Source organism: Propithecus coquereli, unplaced genomic scaffold, assembly GCF_000956105.1.
Source record: "Propithecus coquereli isolate 6110/MARCELLA unplaced genomic scaffold, Pcoq_1.0 Scaffold197, whole genome shotgun sequence".
NCBI classification, from domain to species: Eukaryota; Metazoa; Chordata; class Mammalia; order Primates; family Indriidae; genus Propithecus; species Propithecus coquereli.
The window spans coordinates 2,973,415-2,990,363 of NW_012144633.1; the positions used below are offsets into that span (position 1 = coordinate 2,973,415).

Sequence of the window (16,949 nt, forward strand, 5' to 3'; positions counted from 1 at the left end):
ATTATTTTTGTGGTTCTTCATTTTCTCATAGATTTGCAACTTGTTCCTTTTAATATAAGAGTTGAGTCTTCAAAGTGTGTTTGGAATAAAAAATTATAGATTTTATTAGGTGATCTTAATGTCCTTGAGATTTGTGCTGAGGAAAAGTTGGGACTGAATGAACAATGAACAATCCAAGATAGCAGGGTGGAGGGACCCAGCTGAGACTCACGGATCATCTAGGGATAGACCAGAAGGGTTTCAAGCCATGCTGTCTACTTTGTGAAGTAAATATATGGGATCTCCGTGTAGAGCCTAAACACTTCAGTGTCAGTGGGCTGGGAAGTGAAATGCCTTCATCACAAGCTGGTTTTAGCCCATTTAGAGTACAGGCAGTTGTTCTCTTGTTCACCCTAGTTAGTGCTTTGAATAGCATTAATCCATTTTTTTAGTGTTTGAATTTCTTTGTGTTTTATGTTTCTAGAAAACCATATGTACTTATTTGAAGGTAAAGATTATTCTAAAGAGCCTAGTAAGGAAGACAGAAAATCATTTGAACAACTGGTGAATCTTCAGAAAACCCTTTTGGAGAAAACTAGTCAAGTGGGCCGGTCACTCCGAAAGAAAGGCAGTGTAAGAACTATTAATTTATGTAAAAGAATAAATTCTTACAAACTGTCATCCTAAGAAAACAAAAAATGATGCTAAAACTATTTGGCTCTCTTAGGATGATTCGTTAAGAAATAAGTATTGGAAGTGTTTGTTGAAATGTTAGTATAGTTAACTGTATCATAATATAAAAACTATGTAAAAAGTTGGCATAAAAAACATTAACAAGGAGAGTATATTGTACGATTTAATGCAGGTGAAAGCAGCCCTGTCCATCTAAGCCACCCCTAAAGGGATCATTGTGTTATACCAAATACCATAATACCATGTGCTGCTGTTGATAATTGTGACTCTGTGTCATTAAGAGAAGATGGCAGTCATAAATAATGTATGTAATGTTCAGTGTTTGGCACTTAATATGTGCTAATTAAATAATAGTTATTAAGATAGTCATGATGTTGAAATATTCTGTTTTAATAAGATTTATACAATACATTGCAGAAAGATTTCCATTAAAAATGGTTAAAGTTAAAATGGCATCCTGCAGGGTATGCTTTCAGTCAAGGAGAAAAAGGTACTTTTCTGAAGTACCTTATTCCTAATGAAATGAATCAAAATGATTGTGCCAACCATGTCAGCCGTGCTTCGGTTGAGTTTTGAGCGTGCTGTCCTGGTCACCATGCCTGTGAGATGTGTGACATGGATAGCAAATGGAATATTCAGCATGGTGCTTGTGTACAGAGTGCGCTTTAGGGATGCTGAAACTTAAGGAGGAACAGGAGCTCCTGCCCTTCCCGGTGATGGATCTTGTTCTTCCTGCAGGTTCTTATCCCAGGCCTAGGGGAGGGGTCTACTAAAAGGAAGCATATTCTGAGCCCAGAAGAGCTGGAGGACAGACGCAAGAAAAGACAAGAAGCAGCAGCCAAGAGAAAGAGACTAATAGAGGAGAAGAAGAGGGAAAAGGAAGAAGCCGAACATAAGAAAAAGTATGTCTGTACCATTAACCAAGCCGAGGGTCACAGTTGGTAAAGGAGTCTCCGTTATATAGAGAGACCACAGTTGAATGTCACTTTACAAATACAGAAAATTTCTATAAGGTTGATCATTCCTATTGCTAACAGAATACTTTTTTAAAGATTAAATTTTAACGTTAATATTTACTCTATGTAAGTGAAAGGCCCTGAGTACCTTAAGGCAGAGAAGATGCATTCTGTGAAACCAGAAAAGTTTAAGACTTTTTGTAGCTGTCTGACAAAGAGTAGTTTCCTTGAACGATCCTTTTTAGTCATGTTCTTAAAAACAGGAACCTTCGGTTTATGCTCATTGTTGTGTTGTAGTCAGGAGGCAGTTAGGCTAATCAGTGAGACCTGTTCATTTATAAATAAGCAGAGAACTTCAATCAGGGTGAGTTTCTAATTGCATTTCCACTTGGCAATTACTGTTTGTGAGCAGCAGTACAAAATGTGCTTCAAGGGAAATTGTGATAGGCCAGGTTCATTTCCTTTTCTCCCTGGCCTGCTGCAGGATGGCCTGGTGGGAGGCCAACAATTACCAGTCCTTCTGCCTGCCCTCCGAGGACAGTGAGCCAGAGGACCTTGAGGATGGGGAAGATGAGAGCTCTAACGAGCTGGATTATGGAGACCCAGACTCAACCTCGGTCAAGTACGTCAGTGGTGATGTCACCCACCCTCAGACGGGGGCCGAGGACGCTGTCATCGTGCACTGCGTAGGTACGAGAAGTGGTACAGTGGGGGTGGGTGCCTCAGTCTCCTGGTGTCAAGAATGGGGGAGGATGAGGCAGAACCCTGACCGAGGGTGTGACAGTCCCAGTGCCGTATTGTGTGGCGGTCCAAAAAGCCTGAGGTTTAGAATCAGGAGACATGAGTTTGACTCTTGGCGCCAGAGTCAAATTCATTTTGCCTGGTCATGTTACCCAGAGTCCCTGAGCTTCAAGCTCTTTATCCATATAAATGGGATAATACCTGCCTTATCCTCTGTACAAGGCTTTTAAGCTAGTGAAATGAGGCAACATTTATAAGACAAATGAATCCCTTGAGAAAAAGCAAAATTTCAGGCTTGTTCCCCCTTATGACTCTTGCACTTCTTACTTCCCCAAATAGCCACATCAAGCCATGTTCAAATGTCTGCTTCTCAGAGAGGTCTTCTCTGATCACCTCATATAAAACAGACCCCATCCCTACCTCTGTTACTCTCTTTCTCTCATCTTCCTTTATTATGCCTGTCCCACCTGACGTATTACATACGTACTCATTTATCCGACTGCTTATTGCATTAGGAAGTAAGCTTCATGGAAGCAGGGGTTTTTTTGGTCCACCGTGATGACCCTGGTGCCTAAAACAAGGCTTGACATGTAATGCAACTGTCAGATGTTTAGTGTGAATGAGTGAATGACTGTAAAGATGAGGTGATAACCAGCAGCGTCAGTTCCAGCTTGACTAAGTCCTTTCACCTTTCCTCTTGCTCATCCACGAAACGGGGATTCTGCACTGGTGCGTTGCCAGTGCGTCAGCTCACCCTGCGTTACAGTCCTCTCCTCGCCATCCTTCCTGTCATCTTCCAGGAATCACAGATGTACCACAGAGATTCTGCTCACTCAGAACACTAATTTTTGAGGTGCTTTCCTGTTATGATGGCCAGGTTTATCTTCCAGAAAACCTAAACATATTTGGGAGGTCCAACCTGTGGTATTCCCAGGTATTCTTTCTTCCCTTTGAAAAATCATTCTCCCACAAGCCATTACGTGTGCCTTTGTTTTTCTAAATTGTGGATTAGACTTTACCTCCTATATTTGAAAATTTTCTCTTTCTTCCATCAGATGATTCTGGCCGCTGGGGCAGAGGTGGTTTATTCACAGCTCTGGAAACACGATCAGCTGAGCCAAGAAAAATATATGAGCTGGCTGGGAAAATGAAAGGTAAGCAGCAAAGTAGAGGGAAGGGTTAGGCATGGAATGAGACAGGAGAGGACACTTAAGACAGTGTCGTGGGGCTGACAAAGCACTAGATAAGGAGTCAGAAGAACTGGTGGAGATCATGGCAAGAGGGTCCCTGATGGTCTCACTCTTTTTGGTATTGCCACAGCACCAACTGTTCCCAGTCTGTGGGTATTGAGGGACCCAGGCAGGCACCCAGTTCCTGTGTTTGGAGGGTGGTATGTAGGCCAGGCAGGCAGCCTAGAGGGTTAAGGCAGAGGAATAGAGAAGAGTTAGGTTTCAAAAGGAGCCTTAGGCAACATCATAGAAGACTATATGTGGCTTGTCCAGGGAGATGCCATTCTAAACACAACCTTACCCAGTGGGTAATGGCGAGTTATTTGGCAGATTTGATCAAAAGTGTGTCATAGCACAACCAGTATTTTAGAATGACTTAAAAGATTGGAGGGTGCAGGACATCCATCATTTTTCTTTGAATGAAAAGTTCAAACTGATATCAACCTAAATAACAGATGGAGAGGCTCTCAAAGAAAACGATTTTGTTAGGAATGGGCATTGAAATGGCAATGCCTGTGCCGTAGTAAACTATGTGTATTCAGGGAGGTAAAGGAAGACAAAGGTTTTGAAAGGAAAACTGAGGAGGATTACATAATTTTCAAGATAATAATCCTTGGCTACAAGGATCAGTAACAAGGGTGGTGCCAGTCTGAGGTCAGACAGGCAATTGCTGGCGCATGTTCTCGTTTTCAGGCGGTTGTGCATGAGAACCCTCTCTTCATGGCCTTCCTCAGCTCTGTTTGCCAGGGTTTTTAACACAAGTGATTCCATTATGATTCTGACAACTTTCATGCTGGGTCATGTAAAGCCATAGAATTAGCACATTCGCGTAAACTGTCAGTGTTATTTGATTTGGATGGGGTAGGAAGATACACAAAGGGACATAGAGTAGAACGCAATGTTTATTCGAATGGTTTAAGATGAGCAGACTCCCAGAGTAGTTTCAAGCTCAGTGCTCCTTCCCCCAGATACCTCTGTAACATTTGAGGAGCACTGAATTAGATGATGAAAGTTTGGGAGTGAATCTGGCTGAGGTGTTGACTGAGGCCAGGAGAGTGAGAAAAGATACGAAGGATTCTGAAGGACGGCAGGGTTTGAAACCCAGCTGGATTTGGAAAAGGGAACGTATGAGGAGAACTCAGAATAGCCTTTCAGTAGTCTCAGTCCTCAGTGAACTTAATGTTCTTTCTGTTGCTTTTTAAAATTTTACCTCAGACTTGAGTTTAGGAGGTGTCCTTTTATTTCCTATTGATGATAAAGAGTCAAGAAATCAAGGACAAGATTTGGTAAGTGAAAAAAAGAAAAACCCACATCTCTTAACAGAACTAAAATTCAGCTCACATCAATCTCTCTTAAACCTTTCCTACCCACACTGGCCTTCTAGTAGTGTACACATTTGCTAGGGCTGCCCCAACACAGTACCACAGACTGGGCAGCTTAAACAGAAACTTACTTCCGCACAGTTCTGGAGGCTGGAAGTCCAAGATCAAGGTGTCAGCAGGTTTGGTTTCTCTCTGGCCTGTCTCGTTGGCTTGCAGATGGCTGTCTCGCTGCGCATGTGCCTGCCTGTTGTCTGTGTCTCCAAGCTTCCTCTTCTTATAAGGACACCAGTCAGATTGGATTAGGCCCCACCCTAAAAGTCTCCGTTTAACTTCATCATCTCTTTAAAAACCCTGTCTCCAAATACAGTCACATTCTGAGATACTGGGGTTAGGGCTTCAGCACATGGATTTTGGGGGGACACAGTTGAGCTGCTGACAAACAGGGTGGGCACACCCTCCCCTGGCCTCCGGCTTCCCGTCCGTCAGTCCCTGCAGCACTGTCCTTGGCCTTCTTCCTCCACTGGCCTAAACAGCAGCCCCTCCTAAGTACGGGGACTCCTGTTCATCTTTTCATCCTCAGTACCCCACGTATCCTCACAGGAGATGCTTCATAAACGTTTACTGAATCAGTAAGAAAATGGGACTCAAAACTCTGAGGGTTTTGTCATTAATTACATGAAAATTTCTATGTAAGTGTGTTTTCTAGACAGCTGTAAGCAAAGGAGAGGAACCAATCCATATTTCTTATGCCCACATCAAAATCCTTTTGCATCTGAGGTATCTCCACTTGCCTGTCGTTTGAAATACCTGTGTTGAGTTTTCTTTGCCACACTTACCCAGCTTTCTCCGAGGCCTGGATTTATATTCAGATTTTGAGCCAAATCTGACTGACTTAGAAAAGAAGAAATTTAGAAACTAGGCTGACAGAGAGGCTCCTTCTCTTGAGGTTGGTGGTCTATGTGGCTAATAACAAAGTGGTTGGTTTGTTTACTCATTCCTTCAGTAGTTTCTAGAATGCTAAAAAAGGAGAGTGACAGTATATGTGTATAAGAAACTTAGAGTCCAGTGACTCTAGAAAATTGTTTACAGTGAGTAGAGCACCACGTCTGTAGTCCCTGAAGCTCCCTGGACACTCCCTGGCTCTACTCCACTTAGGTTAGGGTGAGGCAGGAGAAGCCAGGCATTTTGTCCTCCCGGGAATTGTTTGAACAGAGATGGAATGATTCCTCCTGGGCATTGTGGAGCCGACTCGAGCATCAGTTAGAGGCCTGGAATACAAGAACCTCAAATTCTTTCTACGCCTATGATTCTGAAAAATTCCTTCTTTACCCTTGAGAGCATGTAGAAAGCAAATGTTTTGGACTCTGATTTTAACATATCCTAAAAAAAGGAAGAAAAGCCTATATAAATTTACTACAAAATAAGAGAAATTTGATGGGGCGTGACATCTACGTTTAGTAGGGCATTGCTGTTCAGGCAGTGCATCCAAAAGGATGGAGCCAAAGCCCGAGTGACCCACAGAGGGGTCAGTCCCCTCTGCAGGCAGGTCACTCAGTTGACAGTGTGGTGTTTCCTGTCACGTGAGTCATTTAATGGCTGTTCTTCCTAGTTGGCCTTGATTGTGGCTCAGCACCGTGATCGCTCCAATGTCCTGTCTGGCATTAAGATGGCAGCCCTAGAAGAGGGCCTGAAGAAGATATTTTTAGCAGCAAAGAAAAGGAAAGGTAAGCTCTTCCATCTGTGCTCAGGAGTAGATAAATTTTTGTTTCTAGGTACCTGGTATGACTTTTGCAGGGAGGTGAGAAATGTCAAGGCCCCATTCAATATGCATGGTACAGGCAAACCACACGCGTGATAACTACATCATCGTGTATTCATATAGCCTTTTCCTTTCCGAACACTCCTTATCCATTATCTCCATGGACCTTTCTCCATCCACTTGGTGTTTTTATCATGGTTTTACAGGTGAGGAAGCTCCACAATAACAGACAGTTCTCTGCCAAAAAAAGTTAAATTTTGATCCAAACCTGGTGTGTCTCAGAGTTTATTGAATTGAATGGCTTGTAGAGAATCTCTGCTTATTTTGACTCCACCAATCATATTCTATTTCCATTGTAGCTACTTATTTCTAGAGCCTGTGGGTCCTTGTGCTCAAGAGAATAATTCAATTTTTCCTTATTACAGTCCCTCCTCAGAATATTTCTGACACTGTAATTGTATGCTTTGAGTGGGACAGTCAGTTATTTTCTCTGGTGTATACTTTATACTCAGTCAGTTTTCGATGAGTAAAGACATCATGATCTATTCTTTTTAATAGCAAGTGTTCATCTTCCACGCATCGGACACTCCACCAAAGGTTTTAACTGGTATGGTACGGAGCGACTTATTCGCAAACATTTGGCTGCAAGAGGCATCCCAACTTACGTGTATCCTTTTGTGGTCTTAATAATGTGTTCTCCCAACTCCAGAGGGAAAATGTGTTGCATTTTCTGGTGCCACTGCCGAGTCTTCTCCTGCCACATTCTTCACTCTGCCTTTCCTTCAATGAGACGAGAACTAAAGTATTTACAACTTGTATATGTCCAACATATACAGCCAAGTAGATAAATACACCCAAGTGTTTCTGGATGCCAACAGATAGATCGAAAGATATGAAGGGGAGAATTAATTGAACATTTGCCATTTGGTAACATATTGAATCTTTTCCACATCACTACTCTAGAGATCCTTCAGATCTGTGGACCAAGGCCTAATTCTGAGAACTTCGCTCTGTTAACTAAAATAAATAAATAAACAGTGAACTATTTTATTTCTGAACCTTTTTTTTTTTTTTTCAGTTCTTAGTTCATAAGTTTATTATGAAAAACACTGCAGTTCTCTTAGGCAGTAACATCATCCTACAGAAGGGGGAAAAACAGTTCTGTTCAAAACAACTCACTAGGTTTTGACAATAACAAAGAACAACATGGGGCTGAGATTTGAGAAGGGAATAAACTGAGTGCAGATAAATCATATAACTAAATTAAACAGTATCCCTGAAAATAAACAAAACTATTTCAAAACTCATAAGTAGAGGGGAGGCATTGGTACTTACTTTAAAAATGTTCATTAAACTCCAGTGATTGTTTGCTGCTATCCTTATCTACAGTCATGCTGAGTAATGCTATAGCTAAATGGAAGTTAAATTGTATTCAAGAGGTGTTAATGTTTACATCTTATTTGCAATCTCTCAGAGAAAGCAAAAGTTAAGTACAAGTAGCGCTATGCCAGAAACTGGTTTCTTGACCAACAATGTCGCTTCAGCAGGCAATGAACTGGTTCATTCTAAAGTTGTCAGGGCTGTTGATGACAAGAGGCTTTGTATTTTTATATGGCACATCTTTTGGTCTGTGTGAAAAATTTTTTGAATGTTTACTATTTTCTGACACTTTAGAGTTAGTGTTGCTCTTCCCATTTCCATTAGGTCAATATATGGTTCATGGCAATACTGTACAAGTTTAAATTTTCATTACAGGAAGTAGTCTGGAGCACAAACAGCTGCATGTGGCTTGCCTCTACGGGGTGCTGGGTCAAACTGCAAGAAAGAGTATTTTAGAGTATCATCAAGTTCCATGATTGCAGCTTGGTTACCACAACTATAGCAATAGTTTGGAGCACTCAAAATTGTTACTACATTCCGATCATGGCACCAGTTATATCCCTCCATGACCAACTAGGGAGCTCTAGACACCAATGTGAGGCCATTGGTATGATTAAATGTCTCAGAAATATCTTGTCCAAAGGTGTAACCAGCTCCTCGAGGAGATATACCCCAACCACCACGGTCATCTGGATCTGACCACAGCAAGTCACACATTGGACCCTCATGGGGGACTTCTTGTAGGCGATCAAGTGCTCTGATGTGATCCAGTGTATCTATGGACAGAGGCACCATGTAGACAGAAGATCTGCCCATCCACCAAGGCAGTGAGAGAAAGATAGTCAAAAATATCTGTAAAATATTTCCAAACGTCTGCATTTCCATATTTTCTTAAACACTCATCATAGAAACCATGAACTTGTGTGATCTGTTTGCTCTCATGATTCCCTCAAAGAATGGTAATGCGTTCACGGTAATGAACCTTAAGAGCTACAAGCAGTGTAACTGTTTCAACTGAATAATATCCTCTGTCAACATAATCTCCCATAGACAAGTAATTTGTATCTGCGATTTGCCAGCAATTCTAAACAGTTCCAGGAGATCATGAAATTGCCAGTGCACATCTCCACAGACAGTGACTGGACATCGAACCTCCTGCACGTTGGCTTCTTTTGTCAGGATTTCTTTAGCCTTCTTGCAGAGGCTCTTGACCTGGGACTCGTTCAGCTGCTTGATCCACTGGTCCAGCTCTTTGGTGAACACCTTCTCGTCCATGATGCCACTCGCCCAAACCGGCTGCCGCTCCTCGTGCCGCCACCAGCACAGGGGCCGCACGCACACACAGCCACCGGCTCCCGGGGGACTTCTGTGGCCACCTGCAGTTGCTCGGCGCTGGCCCGCTGGCTCCGCATGCAGTTCTCGGCTGCCAGCCACTGCGCCGCCTCTGCTCGCCCTAGCTCCTGAGTGCAGCTCTCTGAACCTTTTGATATACTCTTAAAAGTCAATATGAAATTCATTTCAACCATTAAGTCATGATTTCCTTTCACTAGACTAGTATTCTAATGAATTCCTTACTGTGTAAGTTGGCATTGTTTGAACTACTATACTGAGTCCAAAATTGCAAGAAGAAGCTGAATTGACCCTCAAGTGCAATAATCATAACAGAAACTATTTTTTACTTAGGTATTTTTACTTAGGTACTTACTAGAATTCACTCAGTGATAGTCTTCATGATATTTAAATCATTATAAAAACTTAATAGAGAAGTCATCTTTTATATACTTATACAGGTCAAGCAGTATCCAAAGAGTTTTAGTACTCAATAATAGCAGTACTAAATACTAACGATACTGGAAGTATTTATGATATGGTAAAAGGGAATTAAAATACACTACTTCTGGAACAGTTATTTCAATAGTAACTAAACTAGAAAACTAGTAGTTTTGGTAAAGTTGGTTTTAAAGTGATGAAATATATTTTCCTTGACCATCCTTATCAGATACTACTTTCCTAGAAGCAAGGCTGCTGTTCTTCATTCACAGTCCTCATCTTCTTTCGCAAGACAGCTGGTGTCTTAATGATTGGCCTAGGGTCAGATCCAGTCTTTAGCAACCAGCCAAGAAGATATTTTCCCAGAGCTACTGTAATAGAGTATTTCAAAAAGGAATCGGAATCTGGTGGCCTCTGAGATTGTGTCACTCTGGTCTGGTACCTGTAATATGGGGAAGCACAACTTATTTGGGAAAGCCCTTTGTCCGCAGTTGGCATAGCTATTGACATGATAATAAATTTTCTACCTTTAATAGTTTCACTGCTTTCTTTCCCCTATACCTAGTTTTCTTCCCCTACAGACTGATTTCTTTACATAGGAAAAGGCTATGTGGATTAAGGAGCTATGAAAGGTAATAGAGCAGGGTGGCTCTGGGAAAAGGAAGTACCTTCAGCCAATGACAGGCCTTGGGGTAGAGACTGGCAAGTGAGATTCTTGAGCCAGGCAAGTGGAGTGCTTCTTGCCCTTTTTGTACAGCTCGGCATCGAGATCTAGAAGAAAACACATTGGCCTAGACGCCTGTCAAATGGGACTTCAGAAAAACCAGAGGATCTCCTTTCCTCTGCTCACCAGATCCAGTTCAGCTGCAAGAAATGAAGGTATTATGAAATTGGCACAACGCCGGCACAGAATGATCAGTGTATTGGGGAGGGCAGGGGACTGAGAACCACCGGAAGTGGAGTCATGGGGAGACGACTTGTAAGTTGTGGTTTTTCACACTTTTGTGTTGAAGTCCCAGTCTTGGGGGACTACCCCCAACCACTCTAATTTGTGCTGCTCTGAGGCCTCTTGAGAAGCCTCAGTTCTGGGCCCTTGGTGCAGGGATCCCTGCTATTGGGTTCAGAGCCAGAACCATGACCTTCTAAGGAAGGTGGTAGCTTTAGCACCTGTGTTTTACTGTTCTGTTTGACTTCTTCCCAACACCCTCACCGTTCAACAATTTAGCATCTATGCTGAGGATCTATTAAGACCTCTAAATTTATGATTCCTTATTTTTGTCTCCTAAAACTTCTTGCATTGATTTTTCACTACTCTTCCTACCAGCTCTTTACTTGTAGATTATTATAATAACTTTAACCTTTGGACTTGCATCTTAAGTCTCCCCTACAACTAGAAGCAGCATTGGAACTCCAGAAAAGGAGACTGTAGTGAAACCTAACCTGACACACAGGTAGGTTGACATGCCTTTCAGAAGCAGCCAAAATTCAAAGGCAAAGAAAACTTGATTGGGCACTGTGCAAAAGCTGTAGACCTTCCTGGAAAGCTTTACTCATTTCTGAGAGCAGAGTGCACTGGGCTAGCTAGGGATGTTTCTGAAACATCTGAGGGTGACATCACAGCAGGGAACTCACTCCCAAAGGGAGCATAACTGACCTTTCAGGGGCACAGTTTTTTTGGAGACAAAGGGGCTTCTTCCCCCTACCTTTCTACTGTCCATCATGCTTCAGCCTTACGGGCTTTTTCTCTGGATGGAGCCCCCCTGGCCAGAACCTCTGTCTCCTGGTAAGGTGGGCAAAAACAACACACATGGAGAATAGAAAACCCATGTAGCAGATTCTCCCTTAACCGTGGGGTAACCACTCAGTGGGACCCTCTGTTTTGCCTGCTACCTCTTCACTCTTCACTAGAGTCAAGAACATTACCCTACTACATCTCCAGAAATCTGTCCTGTCTTTTATAATCCCTTCATTTTTCCCATCAAAGAGGTAGCACGCTCTGGGAAGGAAGAATGAAAGAACCTACTCTATTTACCCCGAGTTTGTTCTGTTTCTTCCATACCTTATCTTTGACGCCATCCATCCCCACCTTCTGAGGATAGGGCCAAAAGGACAAAACATGATTTTACTCACTGATGAGCTTCTGTGGATTAGTGTGTGCCCTAAACATTGGTTTAAAAACCCTGCTTGAGATGTGGGGAACTTAAGTCTATTGAAATTTTTATATTCATATAGTGTCATATTTTCTTGACTTTTAATAAACTTCCCTTTATCCTGTAACAAGCCTATAACTTTTTACTTTTTTTTGCCTCATCAATCCAAACTGTATTAAGTTAACTAACCTTCTTTAACTATATCTTGAATCAGCCATTTCAAAGCCCTAAATTTTCTCTAGGCTATATGTTTTCTGCATTTTGCCATCAACTCACTGAAGTACAGTTGTCCCCTGGTATCCATGGGGGATGGCTTCTAGGACCTCTCATGGAAACCCAAATCCAGGGATGTTCAAGTCCCTGATATAAAATGGCATAGTATTTGCATACAGCCTACACACATCCTCCTGTATACTTTATCATCTCTAAATTACTTACAGTACCTAATACCATGTAAGTGCTATGTAAATAGTTGTTATACTGTATTGTTTAGAAAACAATGACGAGATATCCTTGTAAGGCCTGAAATGAAAACCAGGGAAAAAAAGTAAAAAAAAAAAAAAAAAAAAATGACAAGAATAAAAAAGTCTATACATGTTGAGTACAGATGCAGTTTTTTCCACATTTTTGATCCACAGTTGGTTGAATCCACAGATGTGGAACCCACACATAACGGAGGGCTGACTATATAAACTCACTCTAGTATTACTTCCACCATTATCTACCGTCTTATTTCCCAGAGTCTGCTGCAGTCTCTCACTTGGGTCTTTACTCATACTGGTGCCTCTCCCTGAACTGCCTCACTCCTATAAATCCCTTCCCTAGCCCCCATCATCCCCTTTAAATCCAATCCTTAAGAATCCAGGAAAAGGCTCTTTCTGCATCCCCACAAAAATGTAATCCCTCAGTACTGCCAATGACAATTGGGTTTATGGCACTTAATTTGTTGCACCTGCTATTATACTCATTGGTATATTTAACTTTTACTTAGATATTAAGGTCTTTGAGAATCATATCATAGAAAGCAATGAGTAGACACTCATATTTATTGAGATGGTATGGGAATAACTGACTATCAATTTGGAAAAACTATTAGACTTCCATCTTATAAACTCTAGAAAGCTTAAGTATTTAAATATGAAACAAGAATACGGAAAGAAACTTGTCATTTTTGTGGTATCTGACTAGCAATTGCCCTTTGAAGCTTCTCCACCTTCTCACTAAAATGTCAATGGCATTAAAGTGAAGACTCACAGCCACACTGAAAATAGACAGCCAACCAACCAAATGCCAGGAGATGACAGGAAATGAACTAGTTATGAGGCAAAGTTGAACTGAGATTTCATTTTAGGAAGCAAAGATTGCTTAAAAACTAAGGACCTTCACCAGGCAGAAATTAAGCAGTCATTCCTTTATCAACCCTGAAGTTCTACTTTGAAGAGTGTTCCATACCTGGATCAAGTCTCTCCCATTAAAAAAAAAAAAAAAAAACACAAAAACTTCATTTCCCTTGTCGCACTGAAACCTCAAAAGAGTTGTTCATATTAACTGTTTTCATTTCTTCACCTCTCACTCCTTAACCCACACCATTTTAACTTTCTATATTATCACCCCACCAAGAGAGTCCATGTTAAGGATATCAATGACCAGTTCACTAAATCCAGACATTTTTCAGTTCTCATCTTTACCTCTCAGCAGAGTTCAGCACTATTGACTACTTCCCACTTGTTGAAACACTCTTACCTTGGCTTCTGTGACAAGATATTCTTTTATGACAAAATAATCTCCAGGAGCTTATGTTCTGTCATCTTTACATAGTTTTTTTGCCACAGTCTTTTTACCCAGTGTATTAATTTGTTGGGGCAGCCATAAAAAAACAAACAAACAAAAAGAAAGAATAGGTAGCTTAAACAACAGAAATTTATTTCCTCACAGTTCTGCAAGCTAGAAGTCCAAGATCAAGGTATCTGCAGGTTTGGTTTCCTCTGAGGCCTCTCCTTGGCCACCCTCTTGTTGCGTCTTCATATGGTCTTTCCTCTGCATGCATGCCCCTGATGTCCCTCTCTGTGTCCAAATTTCCTCTTATAACAACACCAGCATTGAATTAGGGCCTACCCTAAGGACTTCATTTACCTTAATCACCACTTTAAAGCCCGTATCTCCAAATACAGTCACATTCTGAGGTACAGTGTTCGGGGCTTCAGTGAATGAGGGATATAATTCAGTACACTACACCCAGCCATTCAATGTTGGAGTTCCTTAAAGCTCATTCCCAGGTCCCCTCTTCTCACATGCTGAACTCTCAAGGCTATTTCATTTATAAATATGTGAATCTTCATCTTGTATTTCTAGCTCAGATGTCTCCTCTGAACTCTAAGCCTATATACACAGATGCCTACTTGACATCTCTTCTGGATATTTCAAAGGCACCTCAAATTTACATGCCCCAAATTGATCTCTTCCCATTTTCCCAAAGAAAATAAATATATCTACTCAGTCATATGAGCCCACAATGTAAGAGCTACCTTTGATATTTTCTCATCCCCCATAAATTCAATCCATCATCACAATCCAGCAAAATAACTTCCCAAGTACCTCTTGAATTTGTTTGCTTTTCTCCATCTATACCATCACCTTAGTTTAGGCCACCATTATATTTCACCTGAACAACCATAAGAGCCTTCTAAATATTTCCTTGTATTGACTCTAGCTTTCCTTCAATCTGATTGCCAAACAGTGGCAAGGGTAGTCTTCTGAAAATAAAGACTGATCATGTCATCACTCATCTTGAAACCATCAATGGCTTCTCATTGTTCTTAGGGTAAAGACCAATTCCTTCACATGACTTATTTTCTGCATCCATGGACTGCACGTTCCAGACAATTTGGATGAAAAATATGACATTCTAGTTCTGCCAAGATGTCAAATGAATATGGTGCCTTCTTCCAGAATCAACCCTGGAGGTACTAAAAATAGAAGCATGGAATCTAAGAAGTAACAACACAAACATGAAAAAATCCTGGGGAGATTGAAAGTATTTTGATCTGTTGTGTTGGGGTAGTTGGTAGCTAGTAAGCTGTGGGAGGCTATTCAAGAAGAGCTGTTTTAATCATGCCTCCCCCTAGTTTCCCCTGGATCCATTATTGCCTGCCATCTCCCTGTAGAAATTGGAGGGAAGAGCTAATAGGGGTAAACTCAGGGCAAGATAAGACCTCTTGGGGCCAACAGATGGGGAATGAGAAGGCGGGTTGGGCATGGGCTCCTCTACCCCTTTACCTTTAAATCCCTAGGACTGGTAGATGACCATCTAGGGGATGCTCACACCCAATACTGTTTTTCCACTTGAAAGATCAAAGGTGAAGTTCAGCTCTAAGGCATTCCAGGTAGGGAAATTTTTAAAAGGGAGAATGACTGTGAATCTGTAATTTCTGGGACCCTGTCCTAGGGCTTACCTGTCTCTGTTCTTAAGCTTACCATGAGTGAGGATCTGGACTTCTACCCCTTCCCAATGCACATCACCGGCAGAGGAGTCAAATGTCCCCAGGGGGATATAGTTTTTAAAAAGACACCTGAGAATTAAAACTGCCTTAATAGAAAAAGTTAACATAAAAAAAGAAAAATCCAGAACTTTACAATAAATATACTTAAAAGGCCTAAAGGATGATATCTGCAATATGAAACCAATTATTTTTAAAAAAGCAAAATGGAAATGATCGATATGAAAAAATAGGTAAAAAAAAATTGAAGGGATTAAATAGTGAAATATAGCAGAAGGATGAATTAGAGAGTTGAAGAAATCAGAATAAGGCACTCTCTCAAAGAAGTGGATAAATATGATAAATGAAGGAGAGTAACATCAACAATATGGTGAAATAGGAGTTCTCCAAATACCCCAGAACTTGGGAATGAAGGTGAGACACCCCCTTGGACTAGAGAACTGAAAAAAATCTGTGATTGAATGGTAAGAGGAATGGTTCTCTTTCATTGTGCCATCTGTCTCCCAAGCTGGCACGGCACCACACACAGAATACTGGACCCAGTTTCTACAGTGGGAAAAATGAATTGGAGGTGGATATTCACCATCCCCATCATTCTGGGACCACTTGCAGAAGGCTCACTCCTCTCTTTTCCCATGGGAAGCAGTGGAATACTCTCAGATAGGTCACCTGGGTCAATTAGAAAGGACAGTGGTGGGGATCATAGTGACCAGTGCTCAGAGCATGGTAGCGTGCTGTGCATTCCAGCCAACAGAGGTGCCACATGAGAGAAACTAGCCAACAGCGATTCCAACCTGGACTGTGCCAACTGCAGTAGTCCTGGACCTAGACTTGGGGTGCCTGATTTTCCATTTAAAAGGTCAAAGATGAAGCTCAGCACTACAATAACTGCAGCAGTCATGGTCTTAGGGATGGCACTAGAAAATCTGCCCAGAATATTGGACAAGCTTACTATTGAAGAAATGTTCTTCAACAAAGGTAGACTGCAAGGACCAGAGTAAGTATTCCTATTTCTTCAGTGTGCAGACATCAACACATGACAAGGACCAAGAACAATCAGGAAAATACGATCTCATTAAATGGACAAAATACAATGCCAGTGACTCAGCCTAAAGAGATGAAGATGTATGAAGTGTCTTACAAAGAATTCAAAATAGTCATTTTAAGGAAGTTCAGAAAATTTCAATATAATTCAGAGAATCAATTTAGAAATTAGAGAAATTTAACTGATTAAAATTTAAAAATCAAACATAAATCTTAGAGCTGAAAAATACAATGAGGCAATCACAGCAACAACAAAAATAAATAAACAGGATCTGATCAAATTGAAAAGCTTCTTTCTGCACAGCCAAGGAAACTATCACGAGAGCAAACAGACAACCTACAGAATGGGAGAAAATATTAGCATGTTACACATCCGATAAAGGGCTGATAACTGGCATCTATATAGAACTCAGGAAAATCAGCGAGAAA

The 16,949-nt window shown here is 41.3% G+C and overlaps 1 protein-coding gene and 1 pseudogene across 1 annotated transcript in view; one reads left to right on the forward strand and one right to left on the reverse strand.

Annotated features, from left to right (window-relative positions):
- CHD1L (chromodomain helicase DNA binding protein 1-like) overlaps positions 1-10,345 on the forward strand; it is a 49,771-nt gene extending 39,426 nt beyond the window's left edge. Inside the window, 8 exon segments of the mRNA XM_012643461.1 lie at positions 464-612; positions 1,411-1,574; positions 2,113-2,318; positions 3,425-3,523; positions 4,814-4,884; positions 6,530-6,644; positions 7,238-7,346; positions 10,059-10,345. Of these exon segments, the coding sequence (XP_012498915.1) occupies positions 464-612; positions 1,411-1,574; positions 2,113-2,318; positions 3,425-3,523; positions 4,814-4,884; positions 6,530-6,644; positions 7,238-7,346; positions 10,059-10,137 (992 nt within the window). The 3' untranslated portion in view covers positions 10,138-10,345.
- LOC105809582 lies at positions 8,429-9,334 on the reverse strand (annotated as a pseudogene).
- Positions 10,346-16,949: the final 6,604 nt, after the last annotated feature.